Source organism: Halyomorpha halys, unplaced genomic scaffold (genome assembly GCF_000696795.3).
Source record: "Halyomorpha halys isolate HHAL.00 unplaced genomic scaffold, Hhal_1.1 Scaffold75.1, whole genome shotgun sequence".
NCBI classification, from domain to species: Eukaryota; Metazoa; Arthropoda; class Insecta; order Hemiptera; family Pentatomidae; genus Halyomorpha; species Halyomorpha halys.
Window position 1 is genome coordinate 680,553 of NW_027112173.1, and position 25,968 is coordinate 706,520.

Sequence of the window (25,968 nt, forward strand, 5' to 3'; positions counted from 1 at the left end):
AAACAAGCACATAATGCACGCTGACGGGTCTGGTAATGCCAAATTTTAGTAAATACATATTAATTTAAAAAATATTTCATTAATTTTTATTTAACGTTAGATAGCTGTTACGAATTAGTGAAAAGTTTAGGTTTTTTCAACACTATTTTACTAAAACCTATTTTTTCCTTGTATCTCTAAACCTATATCCACCAGAAGGAAGTTGGTTAATGCTTCAAGATGTTTTTGGAACTCAACAGTAATTTATTTAATATTTTTATTATTTAATTGAGGTTATTAAATTTTAAGATATAATATTCTGGCTAAGATATTTAAGAATGAAAATAACCTTTCCAGACTGTTTTTTTGTTGATTCTCCAGACTAATATTAATTTCAAACTAAAATTTACAAACTCTAGTATAAATTATATAAAATCGTTTCCCAAGAGTGAAATAAAAAGTGAATGAGATATTTTGGAGAAAAAAATGACTTATTAAAATAATTATGGTTATTCAAGACTTGAGGAAAAGATTTGGGAAGACTCTAGAGCTCTTGCATTTGTTTCAATTCTATGATTCATAAAAATTGTTATAATTGCTTAAAAAAAAAAAAGAGCAAAGAAAAATTTATTGGATTAAAACCAGCATATAAGGTACTTATACAAAACTTTGGTGGTTTCAGATGTCCCTCTTCCACGCAATTATTCAATGCGCCTTCGAACAAGACCAGAATGGTTCTCAACGAAATCAGAAGTCAACTGTGATCCTCTTTCCATTCATCCTCCCAAGTTTGTCATCGTATCTCACACAGTCACAACGAATTGTTACAAGCAGATCAACTGTGAAAATGTAGTAAAAGAAATACAAGGATACCATCTGAAAATTCATTATTGTGATATAGCCTATAACTTCGTGATAGGTGGAGATGGCTATATTTATGAAGGCAGAGGTTGGGGGAAATCAGGTGCTCACACCAAAGGTTTCAACTGTGACAGTATTGGAGTCGCATTTTTAGGGAATTACAACTTGCAATATCTCAGCCCTAAAATGGAAGAGGCCTTCCACTTACTCATGGAAGAAGGAGTGAAGATTGGAGAAATAGCTGATGATTACAAACTCTTTGGCCATACTCAAGTCAGAGGCTCCGATAGTCCTGGTGTTCATGTGATGGAAAAAATTAAAGAATGGAAACATTGGTCTGAATTTATGAAAGAAGATATTTTGTGTCACTAATGTTAAAATAATTTATGATTTATTAAAATTTAATTATTCAGAAGATATGAGTTAATATTATATTCTAGTTGCTTCTTTAAATATGAAATAAGTTTTATTGTGGCTTATTGGAAAACAATCCATTGGCAGCTCTTGTCTAGACTGATTTCTAAAGAAAAATATTTTTAAATAAAAATTCTTCAAAACTCTTTGAAAATATATGTGGAAACGTGCGAACTTATGCAAAACTTTGGTGGTTTCAGATATCCAACTTCCATACAATTACTCAATGCGTCTTCGGACTAGACCAGAATGGTTTTCAATGAAAACAGAAGTCAACTGTAAACCTCTTTCCATTCATCCAGCCAAGTTTGTTATAGTAGCACATACTGTTACTACGAATTGTTACAAAGAAATCAATTGTGAAAATGTCCTAAAATCAATACAGACATATGATATAAAAAACCAATTATGTGATATATCTTACAACTTTGTCATAGGTGGAGATGGCTATATTTATGAGGGGAGAGGTTGGGGGAAATCTGGTGGTCACACCTTTGTTTTTAACTGTGATAGTATTGGAGTCGCATTTTTGGGAAATTACAACTTGCAATATCTTAGCCCTAAAATGGAAGAGGCCTTCAAGCTGTTAGTAGAAGAAGGATTGAAGCTTGGGGAAATAGCAGAGGATTACAAACTGTTCGGCCAATCTCAAGTCAGAGACTCGGATAGTCCTGGTGTTCATGTAATGGAAGTGATTAAAAAATGGAAAGGGTGGGCTAAACCAAAAAAAGAAGATCTTCTGTGTATAGAAAGTAATTGAAGTACATTCAAAATAATTTTCATGTAATTTAATTATATTGTTAATTAAGTGTTAAAGTACATTCTGACGAGTTGCTTATTTCGAATAAGAATTTGTGTGCAGTAATTATGTTGTGGCTATATCGACTAATTGGAATGGTTGAACTAATAATTATTAGTGTTATAACAGTTTGTTGGGGACATGATGCAAGCAAGTTGGAGTGAGGGTCCCAGAGTGATAGGTTCAAAACTTAATGGAGGCCCTGTAAATTAAATCTTGACATTCCCAAATGCTGTAAAAATCTTTAGTGAAAGACATAAGCCAAAAAAAAAAAAAAGAAGAAGCTTGTTGTGATATGCAGTAATTTAGTTAAACTTAAGACTGATATTAAAATTGTAGATTTTATTTCTAAAATATGGTACATTAAAGTATGTATCTGATGTAAAACTGTTGATTCCGGCATTAGATTAAGCTGGACAATCAATGTATTTTCAATGTTTTTGGATTGATTTTAAGTGGTGAACTGAACCATAACCTGATATAAATATTGTCTATAGTAAATAATTACCAATAGAATTTTATAAATACTCAAAATTATAATAATAAGGAAAAAATATAAACTGTATCTTGATAAATTGAATGTCAATTATTTTGAAGAACATGGTGTCATATTAAATAAATATACCTATTTTTATTTTTTAAAAATGAATGATTATAGAGTGTTGTTGTACAAGAAGAGGAAAGATTAAAATATTACAAAAATATGGTAAATACCCATAAGAGTTATAAAATTTATATTTTTTATGAAATAGTTGACAACCAATAATGTGGAAGATGATTTGAAGGAGAGTAAAAATAAAACATAAAATGGTGTCAGAATTTACTAGTTTTCAATGTTCTTATTTAGTTTTTAATCAACCTTTGTATATTGTCACCAACATTAATGCTATTGAATTATTAGTGATTTGATTAATGTTATTATTGTACCTGAACTATGAAATACATGTTTTGATCATGCATAGGCTGTTGCTATTTAATTGTGTTTGAAATTCTTTTTTTTTTAAGATCTGGGTAAATAGAGTGGTATGATTCATAATTAAATATTTTATCTACATATTAGCTCAGAAATATATGATAAGACATCCACAAATCTAACTATATTAATGGTTCGCAAAATTATAATTATTTTCACTTTAAGTATATATATATATCGTCTCCGGGAAAGACTGTAATTGTAAGGTAATAGCTTAGTATTTGTTAGTGCGTACTTGTAATAATTTTTGACTTGTTAAATAAAAAACCTTACTGTTGAAAAATATCATTTGAAAACTGGGAATAATTCACTCTTCAATTGTTTTAATAAATTGTTTGAAAGTTTTTTCTTTATTCTAGATGAATGAACTTCCTTAAGTTACTACCTAATAAATGAAATGCTTATGTTTAAATATATGTATATTAAGGAATAATTAATGAGAGGTTTCTTCTAAAATGTTTGATTTTTAAAATATATATTTCACTCATTGGAATGTAGTTTTTATTTTTAATTACATTTTTTTCAACTGTAAAACGAGATTATTTTATATTTTACAACAAAATGTTATGATCATACAAAAATCTTACAATAAGTTTATATTTTAACATAATTATTTTTAAGATTTGTGCTTGCTAGGAAAATTCTGAACTGAAATATTTGATTTGAGCTAATAAAAAAGAATAATTTTTTCAATTGAACTTTGTTTCATCAATTCAACCCTGAATTTGAATTTATTGCGACTAATAGTTATATGAACTGTAAACCTTGCGAGAAAGCTAAAATTTGATTTTATTTTTCCGTCAGTATCCATTCCACTGTATTAAATATATTTTAAGTTCTGCATAATTTTTTGGAACGAGTTAAACAAGTTTGGAAATAAGTTATTTCTCAATAAATTCTTATCTCAAGTTTAGTTCATAGGATGAATATTTTGTGGTAAGGTGTTACTGGATTAAAAATTTTCTTTAAACCTTGTTTTAACAATAAATGCAAGAACCAGCTGCGAGAACCTTTGGTTTTGGTTATTATCTGGTAAATTCAGTTGTGACAGTAAGGCAATAACAGCGGTGAGGTTCAATATAATCTATTTTTATGATCACATTTTTATTACCACATACTTGTAGGGTAGATCAGAAGGGTTTCATGACCTGCTGTTTTTCAAAGGGAAAGTGAAGCCACGAAGTGAGTGGCTGACCCAGCCCTTGGAGTTCAGGCTAATAGGAATGTCTACTATTGTAATCTAAACTGAAACAAAAGGCAGCAGGTGATTAGGACCTATTCCTGCCCTACTCCTCAGTCACTCCCACAAAGTTCATCATAAGGCATGGCTTTTTGTCTTCATATTTCTCAGTAGTTTACCTCCATCATTTTACTCCTAGCTCCACTCTGAAAAGGTTAAAAGGTTTTCATATGATGTCAATAAGTTTTTTATAAATACACCTTTCATGGCAAATAAAAAAAAAAAGACACTAATAATTTTGTCATAAAGATGCTAAAAAACCTTTAAATACATAACTTTTTTTCTTTACAATAAATGGGGAATTAATTAAATTTTAGTAATTTTTAGTTTTCTTTACACTACCTGTCAGTTCTTCTATCATCATCTTAATCCTTAAACTGAAAATCACAAACTTTTTACATATTCAATAAATATATAATGATAACAATAATAATAATAATATAGGTTGTTCTCAAGAATTTGGCTTTGCTTTTGTGTTTTGTGTTTTGATCTGTTGTTCCCAACCCTTAGAAGTCTGGGTCCCACCCTAAGGCTCTCAAGACCTACAGGATGGGAAACACTGGTCTAGATCAACCATGTTAAAAGTAAAAATTTCCCTGAGTTTTAGCTGTTTTCCAGCTTTTTTCTCAACCACAATGCATCATTTAAAATGCCTTTAAGGAATAATCTAGTGAAAGAAAATCAAACAAAGCATTTAGTCATAACTACAAAGAAATTGATTTTTGATGAGATGAGGCTTTTAAAATGACTTTCATCTTAAATCAGATTAAAAAAAAAATCCTTACTACATACATCATTTTTACTGACTTCAAGAAATATTCGTGCAAAATTTGAAGAAAATTATACATACTTAATTATGGAATAGACAGACAGAGGGCTATTGAAATGTCGAACAATAAAAGTAAAAAGAGAGAACATTCCCTACACGTACTATACTAGTATTAAGAAATATGAACAACAGGTTTCATTGGCATTGTGTCTTATACTCTATTTGTATGAAGGCCTTCAACCTAAGGCCAGGCATTACTTCACTTCCAACTGGCTGGTTGGATATTATTAGAGGACTGTATTGAAATAAATTGCAATGAAAATAAGGCATTAAGTAACAGAAAGAGAATTAATTTACAATCTATAGGTTGGTTGAACCAGAGGGAAATATTAAACGTTAAGTACTAAATCTATGGTAACTACAGTGTATGAAGAATGCCCGTAACAAAACATTTATGGTTAAAGTGGGTTAATTAATTTTGATTAGGGGTCTATGAAAACTGAAGAAATGCATATTGATGATTATGATGGATGGTGATGTTGTTTATCATATATAGAAGAAAGGTGACTTACTCATGCTTGTTTCTTCTTCTCCTTCACATCCCTCAGTTTCCTTTCTCCTCAGCTGTGTAAAAGATTTCCTTTCTCCTCAGCTGTGTAAAAGATTTCCTTTCTCCTCAGCTGTGTAAAAGATTTCCTTTCTCCTCAGCTGTGTAAAAGATTTCCTTTCTCCTCAGCTGCCAGAAGGCACTTCAGAAATGTCTCTACTCACTCCTGGTTTTCCACCGAAATTAGAATGAAGAAAAGATGCTGCTTGCCCAGAAAAGAGATGGTTCTTCCTCTTCTGCCTTTTGCCACAGCTCGCTAATGAGTGTCTTTTGTTATCTTGGCCACATGGGGTGCTGATGAGGAACAATGGTGGCAAACTTTAAAAAAATTTAACAACACGTAACAAACAATATAATTGGAAATAATGGGATTAAGGTTTGCACTTGGCCTCACCTCATCTAAAGCAGATTCTGTTGATCTATTTATGAATTCGGGTGTTTTTTTATTTTTGGTATTAGTCCTAATTGACTGTTTGTCTTAATGAGCACCAATCAGATGACTAGACTTATGTTAGTTCATTCTGATTTGCCTTCATGACAAAACAAAGTCAATTCAGCCCTAGGATGACTGAGCATACATTAGCTATATGAATCTAATCACAAGCCTAAAACTTATGTTTATTAAGAATAATAAAAAAAATAAAGTGGCGCTGCAATAACCCATTAAGAGCCTAGGGAGCAGTCATTAGTGGTTGCTATGTTAATAGTATGGTATCTCCAACTGTCTGATTTCTTTTCTGATTAATGTTAGGTAAATACCCATTTTAGGGTTGGTTCAACCAGTAGCATAATTAATAATGATTTGGGAGTTGCCACCTGCTATTTATGCCCCTGCATTCAGCCCTGAATTATTTACTAAACTATACCCCCTCCCCAACAAAGTCAGGATAACATTTATTATTTCAAAGAATAATTCTTCTACTAAGCTGCCTCAATCTCATTTATAGACAATAATATTATGATTTTAAATACTAAATTTATAAATATAATTAAATTCTAAATTACATTGTAAAAACGTTATTGTAAATATAAAATCAAGTATGGTAAGATTTGACTGATCCTTGCTAAATTTGATTTTCGTGTATCTTAAAATTTTAATTAAATTAAATAATCATAGACATACAGCCTTGCTGTTTGTTTACAAATAAATACCACTTAATACTGTATGTCATATTCAACCTACCCTTTCATAAGTTAAAAGCAAGACTTATTATTGTTGCTATAGTAGTGAGCATGGATTGGAATCAAAAATGAGTATTTATAGTCTCTATATCTATTGAGGAAGTTAGCCCTTTTAAAATGGTTGCCACTGTTTTTGAGGTTGGCATAAATAGGTTTCCTCCCTAATACTTCACAAATTAATTTATTGCTCAGATATATTATTATTTGAGCAGTTAATAAGTCATTAGACTTTATTATATGGAGTATTACGACTTATAATATTATAAATTTATTTTCTATTTACTATTGGTGTTCATATATCTTGAGTATGCATGCATATTATTTTTGGGCAGGTTGCTGAGTCAATAGTTAATTTTCTCTTAGCTTGGGACTTAGCTTAACCCAACTTATTTTAATAATAAACAGATATATTATGTTTTTGTTTTGTATACTAGTTCTAGATAGTTTCAAATTTTACCATATTCTGAAACAAACTTGTTACAAAAATTACAGCTTGGTAAAGGGTAGTTTAGAAGTTAGTCTGACCCAGCAACTAGCTCCTTTAGTCAGCTTTTAGTTTTAGCAATTTTTTTCTTTTCTAAAATTTCCATTCTCAAATATATTTTCAACTGGTAATTTCAGATATTCAACCATCACTTAATTTTTCATTGAATCTCCGTTCAAAGGAGCAATGGTCACTGTCAAAAAAAAAAATAGATTGTCTTGATCTCAAAATACATCCAGCTAAATACGTTGTTCTAAGTCACACTGTCACTCCCATGTGTAAGCACCCCATCAGTTGCCAAACTACTCTTATTAACATACAGAGTGATCACATCAGAAAAGCTTATTGTGATATTGGATATAACTTTCTCATTGGAGGCGATGGTTATATATATGAGGGACTGGGTTGGGGGAAATATGGAGCTCATACTTATGGCTTTAATTGTGATAGCATCGGCATTGCCTTCATTGGAAACTTTAATGTGGACCATCCCACTAAAAGAATGATTGAGCTGTTTAATCAGATAATTGAAGAAGGGTTGAGATTGAATCAACTGACATCTGACTACAAATTGATTTCTCAAAAACAAGTTCTCTCATTCGCAAGCCCAGGAATCTATATCGAAGAACTGATGACTGAATGGGACCATTTTTCTTTAGTGGCTTTGAATGATTATTTATGCTCATAGTAATTTAGTGAGTAAGACTTCAGTTTAATTTTTTTTTTTTTTTTATAGAAATTATGTTTTATATCATGTATTCAGGTTATAAAAATGTGTTATTTTCTGGATTTCTTACATCAATATTTTATATTAACAAATTTTAGACTTTTGTGACACAAATATAAGTGTGTAAAATAAAGGCAACAAAAATAAAAGGATAAATTAAAATATGGAATTTAATTGGTCTATTTATTAAAAAATATCCTTAAAAAAAAAAGAAAGATATTTACTCTACATAAGTTATTCATTTACTATAGAAAAAATAAAATTAGAAGTAATTATCATGTCTATTTTCGATAATAATATATTTTAGATTATGTGTTTTAATTTGTTTTGTCAAAATTAAATCTTAGGAAAAATCTAATTGTTTTTCTTGATATTTTGAAGAAAAATACAGAGTTGTGCTTGGATAATATATTTTTGGTTTTTAAATAAAATTTTCTGCCATTGGCGCTATTTCCGTTCCCACCCCCTTCCCTCGCTTATCCAGATTCTATTTCTCACCACTGGGCTTCCATTCATTTGCTTCTGAATGCCCTGACTGAAAACACTTGCTGTTCTATGCTCTTGGCTGTCATAGAGTGTCTCTTTGGCTGCTTTCAGCATTTTACTTTTTCATTCCTTCCAAAATTCATTTTTCATCCCAGCTGTGAAGCTTGAGGTATGATGGCCTTACTTCACAGGTAAGAACTCAAAATTATGTACTATGTTTCAATTATAACAAAACCTACTTTCATGCACCAGCTTATATTGGCACTAACTGACCCTAAATTATACAGTCCGCTCAATCTCAAATAATATACCTATACTCTTTAAATCATACTTATGTATTTAAACAATACTTCTGAATTGAGTATTTGACTGTGATAATGGCTCATAATGGTTTTTTTTTAAAACATTGTAATCTCTTTCCCATCGTTTTAAGAAGCTTGAGTATATATTTTGGGTGTATCAGTCGAATATTTAAAATAATATGTTTTTTGTAATCTAGCCTTATAGGCCCTTCTTGTTACTGTAAGTCCTGAGTGTGTGTGAACACCAAAAATATCAAGCTGGTGCAGTCATGTCTAATCTATCTAGCTGAAGTTAAGTTGGGAATGAAATGGAAAATTACCTAATTTTCTTTTTTACCTACTAATCTCAATTTATCTTCGAGATTAGACTAGATTCACTAATTTGGGAATATCTTTGAAAAGCTGATAAAATGAAGCAACTCCTATAAAATCTTGAAGATCAAATCTAGAAAATTCACTGCCTGAGATTCTATCAAATATTTTTGGAAATTATTCATTTTTACTTCATTACTACTTTGTTATGGTTCCTACAATTGCCTAATGAAGAGATATTTTCCAAGATATATCTATCTAGTGGAAAATTTATCCTAGATCTTGAAAATGGTGACAGAAGTTAAAAAATCTGTTACAAAAGAAAAGATAAGAATTTTGTCGAGAAAAACAGGTTTTTAAACCATTTAAAAAATCTTATCTCAACAATAGATTGAGATAGGAAGGTGAGGTTAGTGGCACTAAACTATATTTTTGGTAAACTCATACCCATTAATTACTGAAATATCCTGTCTACTTCTCATCTAGAGATTTGTGTGCTTTTATTTTATGGCAATTTTCTGGTGAGTCAGTCAAAGGTTTTACAATCAATAAAAGAGGCCAAAAGAAATCTTGAGTACAGGGAGAAGGGAAAATATAAAAAACAAACACAAGTAAGAGAAAAATAAATAAATGACAGCTACTGGCGAAAAGGTAAGCTAAAAAACTTTTATATCCATAAACAATTGTTGCAACAAGAGATGTTATAATCAGATTTCCTCTACTGAAAAAAGATATTTATTACATGCTTTCTGGACTTATCCAAATTAAGAAATTTGATTTAATTTTTTAAGCTCAAGCTTGACAAAAAACAATGCAGTTTTATCTCCACTCACATCATAAATCCAAATATCTTCAATCAGTTAAATATTTGTATATTTTATGCAAAAAAGAGAACTCTTATTTCTTGTCCATTGCTTAAATGTAACTTTCGGAGTATTGGTCCTTATCAAAGTCACATCCACAATTATGGTAATTATAAAACTATATTATATTAGCTATTGTCTGCATGCAAGGAGAATATTAATAATAGATAGTTCCAATAAATTAGGAAATTCATTATGAAGAAATATATCCTGTAAATGATTTGTTTAAGTAAACGGCTTTTATATTATTCTATTATACTGGCCTTGATATAACATTGAAGAAAGTAGAATAATAAAGAGGATATACTGCTAGGAAAAGTGAAGCCAAGAAAGGTGGGCCTCAGAATGAACACCAGAGGAATAGGAGCCCATTAATGGCTGCCTTCTGAACCTGAGCATCAAGGGCATGGTCAAAAACCATCTTTTTTAATTCACTTTTACTTTGAAGGAGAGTAGGGTATGGCACATCCCGGATATAATCAGTAACAGTAATAAAGTAATAATGTTTAAATAATGACCACTGTCATTAAATTTTAAAATTTAATCAGTGTTGAACTAAAAATTTTTACATTTTTTGTATTATGATTCAGTTAGAAACACTTGCTATTCAGTCATCTTGATTAGTGTTTGACTTTATATGTTCTGTACTGTACTTTTGTTGTATTAAAGAGTTTTCATCAATTCTGAAATTTGTTTTAGTCTATATTCCTTGCCAATTTACTAAAAGCTGTAAATGAATGTCATAAAATAGCTTCATTAAATAAAAAATCAAAATATTTTAGAAGGGCAGAAAGAGTAACATAATTCAGAAAATGATTTAAATAGGTTAAATGTTATGCAAACTGTGTTCTGGATCAGGGAGGGTTTTATAACAATATACAAATAGTATGCATTGCATTAATGGATGCTACTAGCAAAACAGACAGGCAAAGGAAACAGTCCAACTGTTATCCCAGGGTCTGAAGCAGTGTTGCTGTTTTACATTTTGGTAAAAACAAACTGAAAGAAAAAAAAAACAAACAAAAAATATTGAAATAAAATACATATCATTAAATAAAATAAAAACATATTGATTAATTTTTACTGTATTATATGCTTGGTTCATTTATGTATATATCTATGGGTTGTTGCTTTTGTATAATTTCTTATTTCTGTTAATAATGGGGTTTAGGGAGTTTGGGCAAGATTTGAAGAAATTATGGGTCAATTTATATATGTATTCCTGTACGCTATCAATATTTAGTTTTGATTGTTCTAAATAAATTGTTGATTCTACTGTTTAAAATGAACCCATTTTTAAAAAACAGGAATTTTATTTTATTTACGATATTTCAAATGGCAAGCATAGATGTGGAACATGCAAAGGGGACAGGTACAGTTTAAAAAAATGAATTATTACAAACTTCAATCGTTTAGGCTCTAACTTTGGGAAAAATTATGCCATCTTCATAATATGAAGATTATGACGCAATACAATAAAATATTACATCTTATTACATTTCATATGCATGAATAGAAATTAAGAAAACTTTTTTTTTTAGTGTGTTTAATAATGATGTATCAAGAATGAGTACAACAAAATCTAATTTTATTCAAATTTAATTGATTAGTATTACATCCAGTATTCTTATTTTTTTTGTAAGGTTTTTTAAATCGTCATATTTTGAAAACCATTATTCTCATAGTACAAACCTGCCAATATATCGACACATCTATCCCAATTTAATTTCTACATACTTTTTAAATTATGATTTCAGATACTCCTATAATTCTCAATTTTACTGAGGCTCTTCAAACAAGACAACAGTGGTCTAAATCTAACTCGGAAACACCTTGCCAACTGCTCATCGATCACCCAGCAAGATATGTTGTCATTGGCCACACTGTTTCACTACCATGTCGTACTTCACTTGCTTGTGAAACTATGGTTATACAAATACAGAATGATCATAGAAACCGTGGCCGTTGTGATATTTCTTACAATTTTGTGATAGGCGATGATGGTTACATTTACGAAGGACGAGGGTGGAGTAAAATTGGAATAAATGCTTTGAGCTTCAGTTGCTCCAGCCTTGGTATTGGATTGGTTGGAAACTTCAACTTGAATGAACCCTCAGACATAATGATAAACTCTTTAAAACTTCTCCTAAAAGAAGGGGTTAATTTAGGTCAAATTTCTTCAACTTATAAGCTCATAGCTCATTCACAGTTGAACAATTGGGGTAGCCCTGGAATTCATGTTGAAGAATTGATCAAGAAATGGGATCATTGGTCGACATTGACTAAGGAAGACTGTCAATGTCCAAATACTTCAGATATCTAGATGGTTCCAATCAAAATATTGAATTATTTTCAATGAAACTTTTTGAAGTCAAAAGGAATGCAATGGCTTTAAAGAAATTTTCCATGGTGGAATTTAAGCCAATACATTGTATAACAATTATCTGAGTCAGTTAAAGCTGTATTAAGTGGCTTTTGTAGTGTTCTTTTAGAAAATAGAGAAACTATATAATTATTAGGAGTCCCCGTTTGACTCCTAATATACTCAATAAAAATTAAATGTGTGTGATTACAATTAATAGTGAATTAGTAACAATTTAAATGGAAAGATTAAATACTGGGGGTTGTTTTTATTTATTTTTTTGTGGGTTCAACACATGAACAACAAATGAAACACAGTTCAAATTAGCTTGTGAATTTTATGCATTCATACACATTATTGTATAAAGCTTTACTTCAGAGACAAATTTTGTTCATAATTCATGTAAAAACGTGCCAGGAATTAGTTTATAAAAAAATGTACAAATATTAGTTCTAAGTGTAATTAACATTAGTTCTGTTATAAAATGATATTTAAATCCCTCAATAATGATATATAAAAAGAGATGGATAATGTTTGAGTGTGTTGGTATAATGAAGATGGCTAAAGAGCTGCACATCATAATGCATTTTGCCCATTTTCTAACAAAAATCGCATTGCAAGGTGAGTGTAAATTATTTTGTATAAAAATTCAAAGTATAAAATGTTTTGTGACATCTATAACAACAACATATTTTAATTTCTTTGTAATTGGTGGTCAAAATTTGTTTATCACATAAAAATTAGAGATTTTTTATATTATATTATTATTATTAATTATTAATGATAATTGTATGTAATAAATTGTAAATTAATGAAAATACATTTTTAGAAAACTTTACATTCTCAAACTTTCTTAACCTGATTAATTTATACAAATTCCTTCCAGATTTAACACAAGTTAATATTATTATTATTATTATAATTTATAAACCTTCAATTTACTTACATTCTTTTAATGTACATTCTTTTTTTTGTGAATATTACAGATATGCCATTCTCTTTGAACTACACATTAAAACTTAGGACAAGGCACAATTGGTCCCTTAGAACAGAACTCAAAGATTGTGAACCCCTCAAAATACGCCCTGCTGAGTTTGTAATGGTAGGTCATACAGTCTCCAGAACTTGTGAAATTCCTGATCAGTGTGAAGATATAATGACCTCTACTCAAAGTGATCACATTAGGAAAGGCTATTGTGACATCGGGTACAGCTTCGTCATTGGAGGAGATGGTTACATTTATGAGGGAAGAGGCTGGGGGAAATCTGGAGCTCATACTTACGGCTTCAATTGTAACAGCATTGGTGTTGGTTTGATCGGTGATTTCAACAAGAATATTCCAACCTCTGATATGCTTGACATGTTGCAACTTCTCATTGAAGAAGGTGTGAGGATAAGGGAAATATCACAACAGTACAAACTTGTTTTCCAGTCACAGGTTGACCAAAGGGCTAGCCCAGGAACTAATGTAGAAAAAGTGCTGAAGAATTGGGATCATTGGTCCAATTTAACTGCAGAAGATAGAATAGGATGCTCAAATAAAAAAACTATCACAGTGACCTGACTTTGTGTTACATTAAAAATATATTTTATAGATTACAACAATGAGATTATTGCAATCTGCATAATTTGAAGTTAGTTTTATTTTTTTATTGTTAGTTTGATGTAGATGGTAATTGTTAATGTTTTTATGTGATAGGTATGATTAAATATATAAAGAAGAAAAACGTTTTACCCATCAATTTTTAAGTATTATAAAAAATTGTATTTTCTAGTCTTTTAAAAACGTTAATATAAAAATTAAACTTTTTTTACCAAACATTTTTGAAGCCTGATTACCAGTTTTACCTGTCATGTCATCTTCCTTTTTAAAATAAAACTTTTCATCTAAGTTTTATTGTATCCAACTGATTCAATTATAATTAAAAGGATAATTAGTGATTAGATAATTTGAATTCTACATGTTGAAGGCCTATTTTAATTTAAAGTAATTTTGTTTGTGAAATGATAAAAGTGTGTTGTTAGAAATAAATCTTCTGATTCATTGTTATTAACTTTTTTTTAAAAAATAAAATAATAACATAATAACTTTTAAAAGTTAAAAAGTATAATATACATAAAATAAGTTATATTTTTATTAGCATTTTGGCATTTTTTTTTAATGGCAAAATTATAAGAAACAAAATAATCAGTGGACAAAAAAAATCCTTTAAAAAATTCTTCATTGTTACTCATTATGTGATTAATAAAATTATCTACAACAATCTTAACATTCTAAATGTCCCTTATTTAACATGAAATATAAAGTCAAGGTCTATTTTTTTTACTCTAGATATACAGAGATATCTATATCTATATCTATGTAGTCAAAAGAAACATATTTGTAGCTTATCTATAATTTGTTTATTTTAATAATGGTTGTAATAACTAGGGTTTCCTTGGGTTCACTAACTAATTAAGAATTAATATAGAAAAAATATATATTTTTAAAAGAGAAAACAAATGATAAGAAAATCCTAAATAAGTGGGAATATTCTCCTTAAAAATGAAGTGACATTAGACTAGTTAATTAATTTATTAAATACTGTATGAGTATGCTCTAAATAAATGCCATTAGAACAATTTGGGTATAGAGAGCCTAACTTATAATTTTGCAAGTGATGCAACTTTTTCGATTATTGCTCAAGTTCAATTCCACTCAAAGCTACATCACCTGTTATTTCCAAATATGGCTTGCTAATATTTAATTACACTTTTCGATATACGAGTACTGTAAATTCTTATGTAATATGGTTTTCTGCCAAGTTAATTGTTCAAATGATGTATGAATACTGGCTAGGTTTTTATACTGTAGTGAGTTATTTCTTTTTCATATAATAAGGGATATAATATTGATATTATTGTAATATTTCAATTTCAAATTGCATTGAAAGTAATCGTAAAGATTTTCATCATCACATCTAATTATATAAAAAGAAATATTGCTAATTGTGTAACATGGGATAAATGCTCATGTTACTCCTCTTAGGGGACAAAAACTCCTGCTGGGTTAACCAGGACTACACATTAAATATTTGATTCCTTAAACTGATATGATTAGGCTGATTCTGGTCCAAGAATTGTTTTTGGAGGTTCCGGAGGCTGGTCTCTCAACTTTTTTTTTATGATCCCTTTCCTAGTCATTGGTGATATACAGAGGGGGGGAGGTTATCTAGAGGTGACCAACTTGTTCTAACCATGGTAGGGTGTCAAGCCTTCATTACCTGGGATCCCCACAGGAATGAAAAAATTGACACCCCAAGTAGGATTCGAACTGGCACTGCCAAAGTTCCTTGGTGGCAAACAACGCCTCAACCACCCGAGCTACTGATGGCCCTAAGTATCTTTACTTGTAATCTTAACACCTGTCAGGCCTCAAAGCTTGCGACGCCTGCCCGGCGTCGCATAAGAGGCGGTACCAGGATTGTTCTCGAGCGTTGCCTGGAGTAGACGTAGTGGTCGCGTGTACTATGGATCACCAGGTAATCTGGTCTAACACCATGGTTGGAATCAAGCTCGATACTAGGTGTCCTATTCCTTATCTCTCCTGATGGAGAGGCTGTAAAGAAGTAAGGTGGTGAAGGCCTCCAGGTTAGTACGCCTTCCTTCGTTTCTGTCTCGCCTCCATCATTCCCACTGTCAGACCTCAAGGCTGATCTATCCACTTGTGGCACCTTTAAACATATGTTATTATGGGATTGATCTTCTCAGTTGAATTTTTACTTCCTTACAAGGTCTAAAAGGTAATTCTTTACCTTTCTGTTTTGTCTAGTATGATTTGAAGGCTCATCTCTGCAACATAATTGGAGGAATTGCTGTTCAGCAGTGTGAGGATATTACACCAAATATTTGTGAAGTTATTATAAAATGCAGTAGTGTTGAATGAAGAGAGTTTATTGTGTTTACATATTAAACCTCACAAAATTTCTACTGAGTTACATGTAAGTAATAAAATCAATAAATCATTGTAAACATTATACATTAGTTTTTCTAAAAAACAAAAAAAAAGGTTTCATAATTATGAGAAATAGTTGACCATGGATGACTTACACGAGGAGAAGATGGTTGGTGGTGTGGTCAAAATAAAACACAAATAAGTTGTTGTAACTTATTTAATTGTGCGATTAAATAAGTTACATAAACTTATTTGTGTTTTATTTTGACCGCACCCCCAACCATCTTCTCCTCGTAAAAAAAAGGTTATTTCTCTGTATATAACAATTTCCAGGAAATAAAATTACCCTCAAACCTCCTAACATACTTTTATTATCAATCAACGTTTATATTAAAAAAAGTCATAAAATTTAAAATAAAATAAAATAAATGGTTTTCAGTAAGCAACCTGAGTTAAGGTCTAACTAATCCCCAATAATGGGTAACTAATCTGTTTTATACACTTTTTTAGAGTATGATCTTGTATATTATTAGTATATTATTAATTAGCTTAATACAATCAACAATTATTTTTTTTAATAGGAGGAATATTCATTGAATAAAAGGTAAAAATTTAAATTATGGATCCATGTAACACAACCTTATAATTTTATCAACCTAATTGTACTATATCAAAGTTGTATATAACAATTTTATATGATTATTATATATGCATTATTATCATGTATAATTATTAAATATAGGTATGTTGTAAAAATATAAAATTAATTAACATAAAATAAAAAAATAATCTGGGGTGGTGCATGAATCATGTTATATTACATAATTACATAAAAGTTTCACTTAACCCCCTATTAAGAGGGGAAATTAATTTCCACTCAAGTAGGGTTACTAACCTGATTGCAACCTTTCCTCTTTGTATATATTTCATTTATGGGTAAGTGCAAATAAAAATTTATTATTATCATAAAAAAACAGAAAGCATTTATTTACTTTGTACGTCTTTATTATGACATTTATTTCTGAAATTTTTTTTTAAATCTGGAAAAGTATTTTTCCAATTTTCTCCTTTAGTTAAGCATCAAACACTTTCATAGTACATATTTATTCCTCTTTTATTAATGCTAATAATGAGAGATTGTTAATTAATTCAAATAAATACCATTACATGTACTTAGGAGGAAGTTATTTTGAAAATTTGGTGTTTAAGCACATTCAGTGTATTTTGATGAGGATATGGTCTATTTGATTTAGCCTTAATCAGACCTGTACATTGATTTAAAGAGTTTAATCAAAATAATTGGAACAGTTTTTGGAAAGACGTTAAAAAAGTATAAAATTGAGACTTTATTAGTGTCATTTCTGGTAAGGAAATGATATAGCAAACAAGTTATAAGACCTCAGGCATATAACTACCTGAAATATTGGAATTTCAATTTTGCATATTTCCTTTTCGAGCTATTTTTGACAAACAGATCAAAAGGGAGTTAGTTGCTCCATCAATGTTTAAAAACACCAAAAAAAAAATTGCTGAAGGAAGGGAGAAAAAAAGTTGAGATCCATAAACGGTACTTTCCTAAGAGCAAATTCATTCACATACAAATTTTCAATAAGGAGGAGTTATAAAACTTAACAAATCTATGTTAATAAATGGCAGATGTTGTATAAAAAATATTTGAGACCTGCAAAAGGCTCTTCTATAAGACCAACTCAATTCACATAAAAAATTTCAATTCTTTATCCTGTTTTGGAGGGACTGTGGTGATGAGATAAACCTTAAAAAAAAGTTTTGAACAAGGTAATTTTGAATGAAATCTATCAATTTTGTGGTACTGTTCTGTTTTGAAAACAAGCCTACATACCAAATTACAGTGCATTTGATCAAAAAAGGACTGCTGGAGGTGCTAGTAAACAAAAAAACAAAATTCTAATAAAAGTCCTTGAACAACTATCAGTGATATATATATAATTCCTGAAAAAATGTAGATATACACCTCAAATTTGTGTTTAGTCCTTAAAAACATGAAAGTACATATAGGGATTAAAACTATCCATTTAAAACTCCTCAGTTCCTGGGCTATTGGACTATTCCAATAGTATTAATCGTAATTAAGAACAGATTTTCTCCTCAAAGGTAAATTCTATCAAGTCGAACAATAATAAATTCAATCGGGTGTAATGTAGTAACAATTGTATAAGCCAGAAATGGCCTCAGGTAAAATTCACTATTTCTATTGGAGTATTTTTTATTAGCACCGGCTAAACTATACTATTCCTCTTTACTGACTAAACCATACCAAATTTTCCTAAAGTATTTCGTTTAGTCATTCATAAAGACTGGTCAAACTACAGAGTTTATTCACTTACTATGCTGCTAGAAATAGTGCTACTTGAAATAGTGTCATGATTCCCATCATTATTTACTAAAGCTTTCTTTTTGCCTTTAATAACCACACTAAGAAATTTGAATGCTATTAGTTCAAAATAGTTAAAAATGGCAGTTATTTTTAAGTCAAACATGATGAAAATAAAAGCTCCCTGTAAACCATTCAGGATAGTGAATGCCATATGATAGTCTGGCTTGTTTGAAATAGAGGTCAGTATGCCAACTGCCCACATGGTACCCATCATTGTCGATAACTTTATGTACAGCCATAGCCTATTGTATTCCTTCCTCCTTGACTTAGTAATCTTATGAGTACTGCATTGCATCTTTCGGAACATGCAAATTGTTATGATAAACAATACCAAGTTGAGCAGGTTAGTAATAAGGATGGGAAAGAAGAAAAAGAGACCCATGCCTACCCAATTACCAAACCAGCAGACATTGTGCCTTACTGTGTATTGAGGTCTGTAAATATCGGGTATGAAACTAGTTAAATCTGCTGCGATAGAGACAGCAGTAATAAAAGCAGCTCCTCCCCAACTCCATAGGGCGTATTTTGTATAACTTTTGGTTGAGTAGTTTTTCAATGAAGAATCAGAAAAAGTGTGAAATATGTCGAAGCTTATGACATTCATCCAGAAGAACGATGCGAGGAAGAAAAACTGTATAGTTACAGCGATAATGTAACACACGAGGTATGGCAAAGATACTAATGAATATATTCCGCACAAGAATAACGTCTGAGCAATTAGTAAAGACCATGCAAGAGAGTTGATTACTTTTGAAGGCAAGTTCTTTGGAGGGGAGATGAAGATGGCTAAGTAGACATGGATGAGAAGGCAGACAACCGAAATTGAGAGAGAAGCGTAAGTGAGGTAACCGTCTATTATACGGCCAAAAACATGCTTCGGGTGGAGACAGTTTTTGTCTTGGCACATAGTGACCTTGCACTGCCCGCCTATTGGGCAATGGATTGCCGTACACTTTTTATTGAAGCCGTCCCACCTCATATTTTCAGGAAAGTTACAGGCGTTAAAGGACCAGTCGAAGGTGAAGATTTCTGAAAGGCTGGGCAGGATAAAGTCATTGTGTCGGTATTTGCAGAACATATTGGACTTACGCACTCCGTTGCAGAGGGCACAATGTGGATTCCGATAAACCTGAAAATTTTCAACACACATAAAAAATTAGTCGCTCAGGATAACCAATAATGGTTATTCACTAATGATTCTTCCTTATAGAACCTTATGGGTTTTCCTATAGATATTTTGCAATTGGCACCTCATTGATATAATATCTTCATATACTACATTCTGCAATAAGCATTGTATTAGCGTTTTTAAATTGTTTAGTACAATTTGTAAATAGTGAAGACGTTGAGAACAGATTGCGTCAGTGTAGTGCGGACGAGCAAAATATTTACAGGAATGAAGAATGACTGTTTTTGATGTTTATGTTGGTCAGAAGTCAGAGTCGGCCTTAGACAGTTATGGTTTACTAACAGGAAGTATAAAAAAAATTTAAAACTATTGAAAGTGGTGTCATACAGTAGAAGATGAAAAACTGTGAACAATATCTCATAGATTATGCAAAATCTTGTTACTTACCTGGGAGCTAGGATAAGCCAACAAGGTTTGGTTCCTTACTAATTATAGTAAACTATATATAGAATATTAGTTTTATGTTTATAAGAAATATAGGTATCTGGTGACACTGGGAGGAGGTTACAAAGATGATTTAATTGAATTAAATGAAGTGTACAAAATACAACATAGAAAAGAAACTAGGAATGCTCAGGATCGAAAAGGGGATCCTAATTTATAATCATTCAACCAAGACGGGGTCCTTAATTTCTACGAGATCGACCTGCTTAGGAAGTTGGCACTGTTGTTTCGTCTATCGTCTCATTCAAGTCCTTTTCCATAAGAGACTCAGGGGTTGTTTTAGCAGATGTAGTTGAACTCATCTTCTCACCAGTTGCCTGTGCGATATGTGATTCCTACGTCTATAAGTTTTTAAACAGCTGGAATGCCGAGTCAGCCTGGTGACTCGATAATCACCAAATTTCCGGTTTTATCCTCTACTCTATATAAAATGGGATGGAATGTGGTTGTTAACTTATTGGTCTTAATATCGTTCTTTTTTAGGACCGAGTCATTTTCAGGAAATGAATGGTTCAATCCTCTGCGGATCTTAGCCGCATACTCCTTCCCTTATGATAGGGACTTTCAACTCTTCCTTGTGTACCGATTCCCTGGAAAGACGAGGCATTTTGTCCCTAATTGTTCGGCCAAAGATCAATTCGCCAGGTGGAACTTCAGTAACTGAATGTGGTGTGATACGATACGACAGTTCCTTCTTCCAGTCCTCTTTGGTCAGTTTTGCTATTTTCAACATTTTTAGAAGTTTTCTATTCTGCCACCATTGTGTTGTGGAATTTAGGGAGGGTTTTTATAAATAAAGACAACGAGACTGTGTTTTCATAAAAAGACGTAACAACTAACCGACCTAGAACTAAGCAGCATGTCTGTTTTGTTCTCAGCAGTATGGATCGGCTATGTGGATGGTCCTGGGCGATACTTAACTTCGAATGCACATTACTGTAACCGCAGTACCCATCGTTCAATGCGAGCACAAGGCCTAGAACGAGGACCAAATATGAACTGCAGAGGGCAGTGATCCGTTATTAAATTGAACCTTTTTTCAGTAAGAAAAGTACTGAACTGTTCAACGCCCCAAACAAGACTCAAAGCCTCCTTATCAGTTTGAGAAAACGTTTATTCAATTGCCGTCAAACTTCGACTGGCAAAGCGAATAATCCTTCATTCCACCGATCGCTGAAGTTGTACTGCCCGCAATGCACAAAGTCCAGCATCAGCTATTACCTTAATGGGGCCCTCAGGAGAGTAGTATCCCAGTGTGACAGCATTACCAACTCCCTATTTCCATTTTGTATCCTTTTTCACTAATTCACGTAGAGGTTCGGATTGGGATGATAGATTCGGTATGAATCGGTCTACAAAATTGACGAGTCCTATAAAGCTATAATATATACCGCAAATGCACGTACCCTTCGTGGCTAGGAACTTGCGTCATTAACATTTAAAATCGGCAACCCTGTCGAAGTTTCCATTGTTTCACCTCGTCGCCAACATGTAGGATTTCTTTTAAATAAAAATACTGATTTGAATCAATTAAATAAATGTCAACGCCGTAATATTACCTTGTAAATAGTATTTGAGTTTTATTAATATTGAATTTAGTTATATTTATTTTAATTATTTTAATTGGATTTAGTTATTTAAAAAGAAAAATGTGTAATTATATTTGTGTGTTATAATGAGTAATAGAGACAGTTACTAGGGGCTGATGATTGTTGCTAAGGCCTCACCTAGCAACGGACCGACCATCTTAGTTTTTTAGAGCAGTTCCGGATAATTAGTGGCCATGGTAGCGTCTCAGAAACCCTGTCTGCGTTTATAGTTTAGACATTTGTTGAGTGTTTTATTCGTCATTACAGTTCGGAACGAGACCACTTTTGTGTTTCGACTTTAATGTGAGTTCCGGATAATTAGTGGCCAGGAACGTGTGTAACCAGCCCTGTCTGCGTTCATTTTGTCATATAATTACACATTTTTCTTTTTAAATAACTAAATCCAATTAAAATAATAAAAATAAAAATAAATATAACTAAATTAAATACTAATAAAACTCAAATACTATTTACATGATAATTATATATTATGGCGTTAACAATAAACTTTAGTACACTAATTTAATAAATTTTAATACACACACATAAAAATCACACTTCAATCAATTCAATTAAATCATCTGTGTAACCTCCTCCCAGTGTTATTAGATACCTATGTTTCTTATAAAAAATAAAATTAATATTTTATATATATTTTACTACACTAATATGGGGGAGGAATGAGAGTAAAGGTTCGCACATTACCACTCATCAGCAAAAGCCAACTCTGTCTTAAATGATTATAAATAAAATTAATAATAATAAATAGCAATCTGAAATCAATATAAAATAATTTGTCCACCTTGTTCGTTTCGGAAATGAGCAAGGAATAAGCAGCACACTTAGCAGCGAGTTCAGGGTCGGTACCAGGCGGGCAGGTGGAGATGGAAGGGACGCAAGGTCTACCGCTTTTGAATCTTTTGGTATGAGTGTACATGGCGCAGAAACCACTTCCCACTTTCCACATGAGTTTCCCTTTTTGGTACACACCGTATTTGCGTAACTAAAAGCAAAGGAAAATGAAACAGCAGATAGATCTCACAATATTCTAAACTCACAAATAATTTCAGATTGTGTATTTACCATACTTAGAGTGACATTTTTGCTGCACTTCATGGAATGAATTGGAACTGTGATGACTTCATCAGTTCCATTTATCCAGGCTTTGTAGAGTCCTGGTTCACAAAGAGCGCAATAATAATTGGCGTAATGGAGGCCAGTGAAATTGGAGTACACCGGAATGTCTTGATAATATTCCTGCGGTGAGTAGTACTTTTCTTTTTCACACAGTTCTTTCCAGGCTTCACCAGAAACGCAATTAGATACAGCATATATATTCTGAAAATAGTCCTATTAATATTGCATTTGTAAAAATAAATAAATGTAACAGAGAATGAATCTTTTTTTTTTTACTCTTCTAATAATTTTATCATCAAACAAAAGCCAATACATAATACAAAAATAGGAATATGTATACAATAGTAGACATAAATATCCTTTCATTGCCTGAAGGGTTTAAAGTAGATTGAGAGTCTCTTGTGTGCAGGGCGGCACTGTGGCGCTTACTCACCGTCTGCGTTATCACGAGTGGGGAGAATCACAATTACAGGCAATTAAAAAGAGTTGGTTCGTCAATGTACGACACATCACAATCCCACAAGACGAGAATATCACAATAACACAAAAAAGGTCATCCTTCCTGGCGGACCCGCGCACCTAAAATTGGAAAATGGCGCGAAGTATGTGGAAGTATTGTGATCATGAAAATTTCGAATTCGAGTTTTCGACAGATAAAGAACTTAACCTCGGAAAGAACTAAAAAAATCTTTATTAGTATAAAAGTTACATATATACACTACTACTAATACAATATTACTACGGATAACAAGGTAACAACTCTAATGACTGAATGGCTTCATCTTAAAGTCAAATAAAAAAAATATATTATCGCAAAAGGAAAAAAAAACAATAAAGAATAAATTACTCCTTAGGCGCCACGTTATTTTTCTTGGAAATAACAAAAACCCCGAAGCATTATACCCACAATATAACCAAAATATACCACTATATAAACAATTGTTTAATTTGACCACTGGTGAATACCTTTACATGTAGATAACAGAAAACCTAGGGGTGTTACCTACCCACCTGTTGAATTATCATAATATTCCGTGAACAACAAAAAAAAAACATAAGTAAATTAACAAGTTGAAAGTAGAGAAAGAACAACTGAATTATATGTACAAAAGTTTAATAATGAGAATATATATATATACAGAGAATGAAAAAGAAAAAAAAGAATTCTTATCAATTAATAAAACAATTAAAACTTATAGGTTGATTTAACCTTAATAACTGTATTTACATTATTATCCAAAAGAGTATAAAAGTGAATATAAAATAAAAACAAAATAAAATTTAGTTCAAACCCCACGTTGTCCTCCACTTCTATTGTTAATGGTCGTCTATTGAAGTAAACACCATAATTTTGAAAAACAAAACATATATGACAACATTTCTCACATGGTAATATTCCGGTTCAAACAATAAAGACAGAGGGCCTTTAAACTATTAACACTTCACATTGAACAATCGTAACGTATTCCAAAATGAAACTGTCACCTTCACAAAACCAAAAATCACTCGTCTGAACATACGTGTTCCAAAATCAAAACTGTCACCTTCACCAAAAACAAAACCCACTCGTCTGAACATACGTGTTCCAAAATCAAAACTGTCACCTTCACAAAACCAAAACCCACTCGTCTGAACATACGTGTTCCAAAATCAAAACTGTCGCCTTCACCAAAAACAAAACCCACTCGTCTAAAACATATCGCTCGTGTTTTGTTTTCACCATGACAACCGTAACAAGGGGATAATGCTGAGTCATATATATAGGGTTATTCCTAGGGTTGTTCCTTAACTAACGGAAATCCACGTTTTAAGGTGCCCTGAGTAAAATTAATCAAGTCTCGCAAAATGGTTTGTGTGTTAGTGAATGAGTAGCCTAGCCTTGATCAAAAACGAAAAGTCGAACAAAACTGAAATTATAGTTTAAGGCCCGTGTACACCTGGGTATTTCAGTAACGATTTCAATAAAATCAAATAAACGTAAGTGCCACTTTAGAGAATATTTTGTACTTTTTTAAGATTTTATCAAAAATGGTTCTAACGATTTTGATTAAATTTGGTAAATCAATGTATAATTAAGTAATCTATAATGCTAGATTGTTTTTATCCTCATTGAAGTAGTCTAACAAGGTTTAAATGATAAATTATTTTAAAATGTCTTCCCTTAATTTTGAAAATCAGCTCTTAGTCTAATAGTTAAGATCTTGTTAAGGCCAAATACCTACCACATTGAGAGATAGAGGCACACATGAGAAGATTTTATTACTATTCTGCCTTGGAAACGGAGCACGGTCCAAACAACAATCACCATACTTAGCGCAATCCGGATCACAGAAACATCTGGTGCTTATATTTCTGAAATATACAATTTTATGTTTTATCTGAAAAAAATTTACGTTTGTTCATTTAAATAATATTTTGGTGGTGCTCACGTGGCTAGAGTAGAGTTTCCTGGTCTCGGGATTGGATACTTCTTGTTGCATAGTACGTCCCATCCGCATTCAGCCAAGTCGTCTATTTTTCTGCTAAAGACTGTAGCGCAAATAATGAGATATACAAAAGTCCATCTGAAATGTTAAACAATAAAATAACATCATCAGCTTAATGAATAAAAAAGAGAAAAAAAGATATGTAACAGTTATATTAACCATATAAGGCCCACCTGGCATTAAATAAAAATATATGATGACGAGGCTTGATGAAATTAACTGGTATCAGTAGAGGAATCCGTTCTTGGAAGATAAAAGTAAGTTAATTATTTAGTTACAACCTGATTCATAGATCATAGTACGCTCTGTTACCCGCTAAAATTCTGTTTTGATTTTTATTTCACTTCATTTGCCTCAATTGCTATTACGGAGAGCAGTTATTATTTCTTATTTTCAGTAGCCATGTTGTGTAA

At 31.5% G+C, this 25,968-nt stretch overlaps 2 protein-coding genes and 1 long non-coding RNA gene across 10 annotated transcripts in view; 1 reads left to right on the forward strand and 2 right to left on the reverse strand.

The window, feature by feature from the left end:
• Window positions 1–14,179, forward strand: part of LOC106692872 (Peptidoglycan recognition protein LF) — a 153,323-nt gene extending 139,144 nt beyond the window's left edge. For 2 of the 8 annotated variants that reach the window (XM_067050180.1, XM_067050186.1), the window contains exon 3: window positions 13,347–14,179. In XM_067050180.1, the coding sequence (XP_066906281.1) occupies window positions 13,347–13,924 (578 nt within the window). In that variant the 3' untranslated portion in view covers window positions 13,925–14,179. Of the gene's footprint in view, window positions 1–661; window positions 1,417–1,454; window positions 3,371–7,445; window positions 10,317–11,755; window positions 13,197–13,346 lie in introns of those variants that run through there. The other 6 variants (XR_010844156.1, XM_067050185.1, XM_067050184.1 and 3 more) reach the window with 6 other exon arrangements.
• A 4,136-nt stretch (window positions 14,180–18,315) lies between these two features.
• Window positions 18,316–23,174, reverse strand: LOC106692876 (G-protein coupled receptor Mth2; the record flags this gene model as incomplete). The annotated part of the gene is made up of 3 exons (XM_014439096.3): window positions 18,316–19,839; window positions 22,735–22,935; window positions 23,016–23,174. Coding segments are annotated over 3 exons (1,551 nt in total), but the record flags the coding sequence as incomplete, so codon positions are not given.
• On the reverse strand, window positions 23,175–25,618 carry LOC136796436 (uncharacterized). Its single transcript, XR_010844157.1, has 3 exons — window positions 25,499–25,618; window positions 25,292–25,421; window positions 23,175–23,270 (listed from the first exon to the last, which is right to left on the reverse strand). It is a non-coding gene; the product is annotated as an uncharacterized lncRNA (long non-coding RNA).
• Between the last annotated feature and the right edge of the window lie 350 nt (window positions 25,619–25,968).